At 33.0% G+C, this 11,283-nt stretch overlaps 1 protein-coding gene across 1 annotated transcript; it reads right to left on the bottom strand.

Annotated features, from left to right (window-relative positions):
• Positions 1-2,901: 2,901 nt before the first annotated feature.
• On the bottom strand, positions 2,902-11,151 carry LOC122313720 (calreticulin-3-like). Its single transcript, XM_043128912.1, has 14 exons — positions 10,910-11,151; positions 10,181-10,288; positions 9,088-9,280; positions 8,500-8,758; positions 8,291-8,347; positions 8,143-8,190; positions 7,787-7,873; positions 7,646-7,706; positions 5,113-5,180; positions 4,614-4,706; positions 4,473-4,529; positions 4,274-4,357; positions 3,736-3,768; positions 2,902-3,317 (listed from the first exon to the last, which is right to left on the bottom strand). Exons 1-14 carry the CDS (start codon positions 11,103-11,105, stop codon positions 3,306-3,308), a joined length of 1,356 nt encoding a protein of 451 aa, XP_042984846.1. The 5' UTR covers positions 11,106-11,151; the 3' UTR covers positions 2,902-3,305.
• Between the last annotated feature and the right edge of the window lie 132 nt (positions 11,152-11,283).

Genomic DNA, 11,283 nt, shown 5'->3' with positions numbered 1-11,283 from the left:
TGGTTATGTCATTTTTTTAATACAAAATAATTATTTTGACCAATCATATCAGTGGAGTGCTTAAAAATTATACAGAAATGACTTTACGTAGCAGAACTGTAAAATAATATTACTTTTATGTTCTTTTTAATTAAAATATCTCTAATTTAAAACATGATTATATAAAAGATTGTAAAAAATGTCATGCATCTGTTATTTTTCTTAATAAAATATTATAAGCAAGAGTTTACCAACATTTCTAATTAGGTTATGGAAATAATTTAGTCCACTTTAAAATAATTTTAGTGAATATATCTAATGTTAATGACATAATTTTCTTTGTTATTTTTTTTAAAAAATAATTATTGAGAATAATCAGGCTGCTTATAAGTACATTTTCTTTTTGTAATTAACATAGCATGTGGATGCACAAAACGTGAAATGATTTTGTCACCACTATTATATTAATTAAATAAAAGTGGCTTATATGACAGTTGGGTGGTGTCGTCTTCACCTGAGTTTTCCTTTCCTTTTTATTTTTTGATTCCGACCAAAGAGAAAAGAGTGGCTCTCCACCGATTCGGAATCTAAATTTGAGTGATTTGGATAATAATGTTTTATTTTTAATTTATTTTAAAAATATTTTTAAATATTTAAAAATGAAATAAAATTTATAATATCAATATAAAACACTTATTTAATCTCTAAATAAAAATAAATAAATAAAAAATATAAGGAGAAATGCTCGAGACTCATTTGCAGGATGGATCGCAAGCATTTCTCAAAAGAAAAACAAACGAGAAACCATAAAAGAAAATTGGCATATTCTTTTCTTTTCTACAAAATAAGCATCGACAAATAAATCTTAAATTTAAAAATTAACATAGTTGATGTAATACAATCAAAATGTAAAGTTATTTTCTTATAAAGTAAATTTAACGTATTATATTAAATTTTATCAATTTGTGAATTTATTTTTATATTTAGACATTCTCTTCTCTTGTTGTTAGTCCTTCTAACTTTTCAAAAAAAATAAAAATAAAATAAAATTGCATACTCATCATGTAGGCACGTTTTGGGGTGAAAGACTTGGATCTAATCATATAATGATGTTAGGTCAATAGATGAGAGCTTTTTATATATTAAAGGAGAGAATGAGTAGTTATGATCAACTCACATCATTAGTCTATTTTTAAACATGATGAATTTCTCACACACGACTAATTAATAACTGAGGATTGGATAGAAAGCGTTTTATCCTACTTTTACTCACCTTTTCCTTTTAAATTGAATGAGAATGAGGAACTTGTGGAGATTAGAGATGAATGCCAACTGCATAATTGTCCTAAAATATAGGATAAATTCCATATATTTTGGTATGACATGTAGGGTTGCAAATAAATAAAGCAGCTCGTGAATAATTCGAGCTTGGCTTATATATACTCAATTTTAATTCAATTCATTTAATAAAATAGGACATTCATAGATATTAATATTGACTGGAATATTAAACGAGCAAAACTCATATAAACTTGACTTAATTCAATTTAAGTTTACGAACGAAACTTTTATAAGCTCGATTTGATTCACTTGTGCTTTTTTGATGCTCATAATATGTGTTGTATATGTATGTGTTATATTTATTACATATTAGTTATATTTATATACTTAAGTATATATTATTAATATATATTTAATTTACCTTATTTAATATATTTATTATGTTTCCAAAGTGTGTTTAGGATAATTATGTATTATTTAATGTTATATATTAAGTTTTTAATTGTTACATAGATTATATGTTATAATTATATACATAAATCATATGCTTGTAATACACTAATAAATATAATATTCAATAATGTAAACTATAATATATTCATAACTTGTATTTAATAATAAAATATTATACAACTAGAACTTTGATTTGATTTATTATGTTATCTATAAATTAAATGGTTTAGTTGTATACATTTATCTTATGTATTATTATTTTTAATTTATAAGTTAATTTATTTTATAAAAAAAATTGAATCACAAGAGTTTTTTAATTAAAGCTATTTGATCGAGTAATTAAACGGTTGTAATTTTTTTGTAAAAACTCTTTTTATATTAATTAAAAGATAAGAATCAAAATTTTAAAAAATCAAATTCAAGCTCAAACTACTTGAGCTGAATTAGTAGTTGGAGCTTGAATTCAAACAAAAGCAATATTAATAGTTAACAAGTCAAGTTTAAATAAAAGATATTAAATTTTATTCGATTTCGAGCCATGTTTGGAGAGCAAAATTCGTTTTTGCAGCCATTGGTACGCGGGCATCCTACGGACGAATCTACCACCCACCACTTCCTTTTTTTTCTTTGAATTTTGTTATATATAAGTAAAGCCGCGTACTAATCTGCATATTAATACTTATTCTTTCATATTTAAAAGTTAAATTAACACTATTTTCAATAAAATCTACTTTTTTATTAATCACAATAAATTGATGCACATATTAGTACACAAGTGTGCTTGCAACTAAACTTTTTCCTTTTTTCTTTTTCCCGAGAAACAACCAACTCCTAATTTACAACATTTAATAATACTTACAAGCATCGTGACTGTGCATTAAATTTATCATCAACTAAAACCAATCTCCACTTTTCCTTCGACAAATACACACAGACCATTTTCATTTCTTAGATTCAGTTATCCCAAAACCATCACAATTTACGTAGAAAAAAAGTACTTTACTAGGCTACCTTATTTAAATGCAATTGAATCTCTCTTTTTAATTATTATAAAAAAAAAAGGGGGGGGCCAAGCCTCAGATAAGATTGCCTCAGATAAGATTGAAATTGGAAAGAACTACCGAGCAACGTTCTTTGGGTCATGGCTACCGAGGATAAGTCGGAGATAAAAGGGAAAGCAAACAGACAGAAACAAACACAGACCAAAATGATCCATCACTACGTCATACCCCACAATTTGGTGTAAAAAGTATGGGTAATCTTTTCAACAGTACAACATCCGTTAAAGCTAATTGTTTATGGTCTCAAATGAACATCAGATACAAAATCCAAATTCGATCCTGTTCCCAACATACATCAATACATGTATGCATGGTGGAGCCCCATAAATACCGGCTTTAATGGATCCAAAGCTTTAACGGATCCAACACCACAGCCTCCTCCTCCTCCTCCACCATCAATTTTACAACATTAACCAGACAACAACACAGGGCGGACATCCTCAGTCGGAAAAACAACTCCGCTTCTCTTGAAATGTTGAACACTTTATTCTAGATGTGATACAAGTGTGAAAATTGCACTGGATGGATGCCTTAGAGTTCATCCTGCAAGATCAAGAAAATTTTAATATCAATAAAAAAGCCTTATAGGATGACTTGCAAGAAAGACTCAGATTGACATTATGGGATTTGTTTTCATTTTTTTTTTTTTTTTTTTTTTCCCTGGGCTGTGACTTGGATTTGAAATTTTAACTTTTGTTGGTGTACAGAGATCTCTAACTAGCATCAGATGAGAGCCTAAGACTATTGCCTCCAATATAAAAAGTGGCAGACATATAAAGCAACGATCCCATCTATGTAAACGATTAAGGCTCAGTTTGAGCACTATCCAACTTTGAAACACGATCACAGTTAAAAATAAGGCTGATAAAGTTACAAAATTAGTAGAATATGTAAGGATTAAATAGGACCAAAGAAAACTCCAGAGGGGGGGAAAGGGGGGAAAAGAGAGATTCATGCTTACATGGTAATCATCCAAGTAATCCCGTGGATCGTGCTGCAAACAGAAAATTAATGTGTTAAAAGCAACAACAAATCATCATAGCCATCAGCCCAAGCTTTAGTACTATTTGCAGTTGACCTAATGAAGAGAAATCAAAAGCGGGATAAATCTGTCTCACATTAGATTTGATTAAATTGAGGGTATTATACATCTCAACAAAAACATGCATGCTATTTTTAGTGTTACAAAAACCAAGGCAACAATCGCATCAAATATTTTGCCACATCTGCCTCCTCCATATATGATCTACAACTACACCCTTTCTTTCTTTAATTTGTATATCATCATTTGACCTTTTTTACTCCCACACAAGCATTTAACAGTGCTCCTGCCTATATTTTCTCTCAATGTTGCACCAATAAACTAACCCCTCCATAAGACTGTATTTTTCTTCTGCCACATTTGGTCTCTGAGGAGACTTGATGCTCAAAATCCATAAACTTCTGATATATGTGAAACTATACTTTGTAGATTGAGACAAGATCATGAGATACATTACCCTCCTGTGGCGCCTTCGATCTCCATACCGGCGATCCCTATCCCTCTTCCTCCGTTCACCTTCCTCTCTAGCTCTTTTAGATTCCTACATAATTGTTCAATTCCACAGTCAAGAAGTTAATATTCAGAAAGAACATTGGTTGGTGAAACAAGCTTTCAATAGAAAAATTCCTAAGGCATCCAAACTTCCTGTGTATCACCTCCTCTTCCCTGGCTTTTCTCTCTTTCTCTGCTTCCTCCAAGGCATCCTTTTCAATCTGAAATTTCAAAGTATAATAGGCAAGCTAGTTAGACATTATCTTGGAGCCAAGTGACTATCAAACTGTCTAGCAACAGCTCACCTCTCTATTCGCAAATATCTCGTCTACTACTTGTTTTGCATACTCTGGGTCATCACAAATCAAAATGTTGTCAAAAACTGAACCAGCCTTTACCTGCAATAAGATTGATTAAGCTCCCAACTATAAGCAAAAGTTAAACATTCTTTACAGCCGTTAAAGCTAGAAATATAAACATCAAAGGCAGAGCAGTCCAAGACATAAAAATCAGTCCTAGTAAGTTCAACAATATCCAAAACCTGCCAGGCTGGTTGCTTTGGAGATACCCAGCTACCATGTTTCTATACAAGAGATGGAGAGGCCTAACCACTAATCATCAATCAAGTTAGCAACTTTGCTCTTCAGATTAACAAATCTACAGTTCCCTATTGTCAACTTGAAATAGAAAACAGCAAGGTTCTTCACCTTGCCGGTTGTAAAGAATGCAACTATTGTGTTTCCACATAATGAATATTGTCAGACTCCATAAGAATACTCCATAAGAACAATTCATGGCACCTACCTGCCAAACTTCAATGCCTACATATTTTATTGGCTTGAGCACATAAAGGTTGGGATCGTCCTCAAACTCTGCAGGAAATTAAGAAAGACCAAAAAAGAAAGAAAACCAGAATCAATATTAATAGTTGAAAGGTGAAATAAGTTGTGTGCCCTGAACTAATAATTTGGCCTCTCAACAAGTTGCACACAACTCATAAAAAACCCACAGACAAAAGCACATTATTTCAAGGGAACATTTGGACACTTAAAATATCTCAATATATCTGTAAATAATAGTGAAATGGTTTGAGTTAAGATATTTTATTGGGTTTTGGAGAAGGATCAAGAAAATTTTGAATAAAAATATTATAAAGTAAAAATATTGTTTGAATATTATTTTTTAATATTATATTTGTTTTGAAATTTAAAAAAGTATTATTACTGTTGTGTTTTGTTTGTAAGTTTAGGAAAGTTGTAATAATTAAGTAATGATTTGATAAAAAAGTTAAAAATTTGAAACTAAAAATGGTTTTTGCTTGAATGATTTTTGGGAAAGAAATATTTGAAAATACTTGAACACACAGTTGCGTTGCCAAACGGACTCTTAAATCACCCCCAACCCCAAAAAAGAAAAGTCAGAGAGAAAAGAGAAAAAACCTAGATTTGTTAACATGCAACTTTTTTTTCTAGACCACTAACATGCACCTGCATATGAATGTCAGAATAACAATAAATTATTCAGGGCAACTTAAAAACCTTTTAGTAAAGAATATTTACAATCATCGTTACTGTGCAAATGATCCGATTGTTCTGACATGTGGACCAACATAGTACAATCCACTCCTAGTTTCCAAGCAAAAAATAAAGCCTTCTAATACGTGTTACCATTTCTTATGTTTTTCCACAGCCAGGTTGTCGAAAGTACAGTCTATTTCACCAAACCTAGAGCTAAGCATCATCAACCACTACCGACACCAGAACAAACAGCCATCAGCATACAAATTCTAGATGGTTGGTTGATTATCAAGTAATTGACAGATTGAGGGAGCCCAAGCTACACAAATCAAAGGGAGAGAGAAAGATACACCTTGAGAGCTACAGAAACTGGTAGTGAGAAAGGGAAGAGCTGAAGACCAATGAAGGAAAATCAAAAGAGAGGCAACAAAAGCTAATGGAGAAAGAGATTCACCGGTCATGTAGAAGAAAGAAAGCAAATAATAATTTTCTCTTTTAAAGGGAAAACTTGACATTTTTCTTCAAAGTTGAGGTATCGTCAAAGAAAAAAAAAATTAAAGGAAAGAAGGAAAGGTTAAAGGGACTCAAAGAGAGAATAGAGGAAAGCTACATTTTTTATTTTATTTTATTTTATTTTCTAATAATAATAAAGATATCTTTAACTTTTATTCTTTTTTTTGGGGGGGTGGGGGCAAAATTATGAGCCTTAGAAAATTTTCTTAAGATTTAGGATTTGGGTATTTAATAATATTCTAGATACATATATTTTTCTTTCTGGGTGAGAAGCAATTTTGTGTGTGTGTTGTGTTGGGGGGGGGGGGGGGGGGGGGGGGGGGGGGGGGCTGGGGGCGGGGTGCGCTGGGCATCTATCCCTACATGATAGTGCCTGAATATCTGGATGCTTTTCACTCTTCAAAAACTGAGACACCACGCGTGTGAGAGAGAGAGAGAGAGAGAGAGAGAGAGAGAGAGAGAGAGAGCATATTGATCATGTTCAGAGAGCATAATATTCTAGAGATTGAGACTCGCAACACCAACTCTTGAAATTGATTTTCCAAGCAAAGATGAAACTAGAAAAGTATCTTGTACTTTATGAGATAATAGAGACTAATGAAATATGTACAAAGTTTTTCAATGGACACGGGGGTAGTAAATCTTCAATCTAATGTGCTGTGATATTCAAGTATAATTTGACATATTTGTCTCCTAACATGAATTTCCCTCAAGAGGATAGCTCTCAGCTTAGTGGAAATAATTTGTCAACATAAAGAAAGCATGTTATCATTACAAAACCTCCCAAGATTTTCAGTTGTGTAGAAACAAATCTAGAAAGATCCCCAAGTAACATTTTTACATTTATAGGGACGCTTTCATATATGCTCCACTTTCCAATGATGAACCAGTTTCATCTGTTGATGCACTATCATCACAGGATATCAAAGTAAATAATTGCTATGTAAGAAACATCAATTTCATGGATTTGGGAGCTTGTTGATCTTTCACCTAGGTGAAAATCAATTGGAAACAAAGGGGTTTTAAAGATCAATCAAAAAGTGGAAAGGTCAACAATGGTGGTGGCAATATTCACAATTAAATTTAGTACTGGAGTGAAAATATTAAATGAATATAATTAGAATGATAGTGTGAACACCATGATTACTGATGTGCGATTATTTTTGTGATGGTAGAAGTGAATAGCACATGCTTCTATTCTTGAATGTGAAGAACATAGCTAGCCAACTAGTTTAGTCTCACATGCATGAAACTCACATGCATGATACTACCTAGCCACCAAGAACTGCTGAAGCACAGAATTGTACCTGGGTTATCAATCCATGCAGTCTTCTTCCACTTCCCCTTATAATTGGGATTCTTCATTTTCTGTAGAATAGCACAAATTCCAAGAAATTAAAATACGTAACAAAAGCCAAATTGAACTTTCAATTTGCAGCTTAAAGCACCTTGGGCTTCCATGGTCCTTTGTATGCTGGATTAGGAATCTTGGGTGGCTTCCATATTCCATCTTCCTCTTCATCCCAGTCAGCAGGCTAATAACAGATAAAAAGAAGTTAAAGAAAATCACTAACCCCATTCAAGATTTATCAATCAATTAACCCAGATTACTAATTATTTGTTCTTCTGACTATCATTGTACCATCATGACATAACATAATTAATATGTGTGTGTATCTATATTTACAGGTAACATGCATGATTAGCAGAAAAGACTTTCTTCTACAAAATACATATACACTAAACCCCACTTAGTGAGATATGGAACATAAACTTGATTGATATACATGTCCAATTTGCGCACCTCTTTGGCCTTTGGATCAGGAATTTCAGCTGGAATTGAATCATATCCCTGCGACATCAAGAAATTTCGAAGGAATGAATTACTTAAATAGTAAATTACACCTAAGAGATGATTGCCATCGAGTGAAAAACTAAAGAACAGTAGATACCTCTGGTTTGACATCATTAGGATCATCAATGTACTCTCTATCATCCCAGTCTGCAGGCTGTGAGGGGAATGCAAGTTAACAAAGGAAATACCTCATATATTTGTCAGATAGCTAAAGAATTCTCCATAATCATATAGTGATATTTCTGATCACATATTTCAGTCTACTTTATCACCGAGTCAATAACTGGTAGAAACTCAGAAAAGTACCTTTTTTGCATTGACATCCTTAATTTTCCTTGGAGGAAGGATATCCCAATCTGTATACATGCTACCGGAATCTCTTTCTCGATTGTCAATCAAGACGCTGTAACTTGCATCAGGCCTAAGAATAAAGGTGTAAAAATGAGTTAACTTGTCCGTTTCACATTGTAGATCCTTTTTAATGGGATAATTTTGCCCCTGGTAAGAAAGTATGACATGGAGCTTTTTTGTCTGCGAGCCACATATATCTGGTCCAAACATGAAACTGCAAAATAAAATGTGACCAGTCAGTAGAATTATCTTCATCCTCCTTATACACACACACACACACACACACACACATCCAACAGTAGCATAGTACGAACTAGAAAATGACATTAAACACCCATAAAACAGTAAGCTTCAACGCAACCTGATTTATATAATTTTTTTTATAGCTAAAAACGAAAATTTCCGATAAATATAAATTATTCCAGTGTCAAGAAAACCAGAGAGTATTGTAAATAGGATAATTTTTCTATGCAGATATTGAACACTAACCAAAAAATGAAAATTCTAAAAACGTGCTCCAAACAAATGAAACGATTGACAGACCTGTAAGGAGTGTCACCACCAAATTTCTTCTGATTGACATATCCAGAAAGAAGCTTGATGTAACCACCACCACATTCAATGTCCTGTTCAAACTTAATTGAATACTGGACTACGAGAGTTCTATTCTCATTGCTGAACTCTGGTACCTTTGCAGATATTGCATAATGCTTTGCATCATTATATGTCTGAAGACCTGTGATTTCCAGGCATCATCAATATCTACTATAATTCCAAAGTCCCAATTCAGACCAGTAGACAGACTGCTGTGTATCAAACGCTACAATAATGGAACATCTAGAGTGACTTCTAAATGAAAACCACAAAGCAATGATGGTAGAAAATGTATGGGGATTTATCTCCAATTTCAGCAGGTATTTGAATTATTTTTGCAAGCTTTTCTGACCAAGCATATCTCAAAATTTAAATGCACTTTTCCCGTATCTTTCTTGTTATAAATCTTTATCAAAACAATACAATTGATATAATTTCAGCAAAATAAATAAATTTAATTGCATATGCCTTTGCTTCTTTGACTAATATATAATCAGCAATTTAAAACATGGTTCTACTTGTCTAGTACGGTGTATTTGGAGGGAAAGGAATGATAGGAATATTGAGGATAGTGAGCCGACATTCGAGGAGCTAAAAAATTTAAGTTTTTAATACTCTTTCACTTTCAACATCTTCTTTAGACTTTGTGCTAACTTTACATGACTTTCTTGTACCTTTTTCTACTCTTCAATGCAAACTTTCCTGTATACACCCTGTGTGTCTGGATGCACCTTTTGAGCTGATTAATGTAGTTCTCTTACTTTAAAAATAAAAAAAAATAAAAGTATTCATTAACACCAGTTAGACTTTGTAGTAAATTTTCACGACTTTCTAGTACATTTTTATACTCTTATATGGAAACTTTCTTGTATACACCCTGTGTGCCTGGATGCACCTTTGGTGTTGATTAATGGAGTTTTATTACTTTAAAAAAAAAAAGTAACCATTAACAGCATTTTCAAAGGACATTTAAGACTTGAAACAAATATATACTTCTATCCCTAAATAGGCAGGATTAGGCACATGATATTACTTCAGATACCTCTATCGTCAGGATCCGCAGACCATTTTCCTGCCGTGTGCTTAAATGTGCCCGCTTTCCCTTCGCTCCTCTTCCAGTCCGATAAGACCCACCGGCTCTTCCACCCATCTTTTTCCACGAGAATCACATAAAATGTTCAGAAAATAACATCAATCCCTATCAAATAAACGCAACAGAAAACACGCGTATTTTCTTCGGACTCAAAATGAGTAGGAGGTAATAAAAAGCTACTATTGACCACTGAATATCTCTCCGTGCCTCTTGGTCAATCGTTCATTTTGAAGCAATCGTAAACAAACTTTTATAAAATTATATAAATCTAAATTTACAGAAAAACCACCAAATACAATTTTTTTTTACCCTCTTTCCGTTAAACATACCGAATCTGACATTGAAAAAGATTCGCACAGAATGATCTAATACACAAGGTACAATTTTGTTCAGATACGATAGTGAAACACGCACACACTAACGTCAAGAAAATCAAATTTCTAACTAGACAAAAAACACGTAAAATTCATTATGCTAGGAGCGAGTGGTTTAATATCTTTGCGCACACACCACCCGAAGCAAACAGGTTAAACAAAAAAAAAAAAAAAAAAAAAAAGGTCTACCAAACATTTTCTGCTATCCAGACGGTAGTATTTTCCAGCGTTTTCTCAGGAAACGAACTCGTAAATCTAAAATGATAACTGGTAGCATAATGATAAAAAGATTGAAAGTACGTACCCTCGAATCGCTCCTCAAAGAAGATCTCAGAGGAGGCAGAGCGGAAGAGAAGGAGAGAAGTGAGGGTTACGAGGAGAAGGAGAGGAAGAGCTCTTCCTCTTCCCATTTGTGGATTTTGCCAATGGAAGGGAGAGGGGACCACTGCTAGTCTGCTACTGCTACCACGCCAAGGGAGGGAGGGGAGACTTTTATACATAAATGAGATGCTAAATTAGAGGTTTCTAGAGAAAGGGCCAAAAAAAAAAAAAAGAAAGAAAAGAAAAACATGGGAGCATTACATGTTTTCCCATGAACTTTCAAAGTTTTTTCAGAATTTAGGCGTTGGGTTCGGGTAATGGAAAACGACTCCCAAGTCAAACCTCGAGTCCTCGACC

The sequence above is a fragment of the Carya illinoinensis genome, chromosome 1 (assembly GCF_018687715.1).
Source record: "Carya illinoinensis cultivar Pawnee chromosome 1, C.illinoinensisPawnee_v1, whole genome shotgun sequence".
NCBI lineage: Eukaryota > Viridiplantae > Streptophyta > Magnoliopsida > Fagales > Juglandaceae > Carya > Carya illinoinensis.
The sequence above is the reverse complement of the archived record's forward strand: the minus strand, read 5'-3'. Positions and strand labels throughout refer to the sequence as shown.

What these genes read in the sequence shown, in the direction of transcription:
- LOC122313720 (XM_043128912.1), bottom strand. Translation starts at nt 11,105, where the DNA reads ATGTATAAAAGTCTCCCCTCCCTCCCTTGGCGTGGTAGCAGTAGCAGA. An exon ending in TGCGGATCCTGACGATAGAG is followed by an intron (nt 9,281 to 10,180) that starts GTATCTGAAGTA and finishes TGGAAATCACAG; the next exon opens with GTCTTCAGACATATAATGAT. An exon ending in TGCATGGATTGATAACCCAG is followed by an intron (nt 5,181 to 7,645) that starts GTACAATTCTGT and finishes AATTTCCTGCAG; the next exon opens with AGTTTGAGGACGATCCCAAC.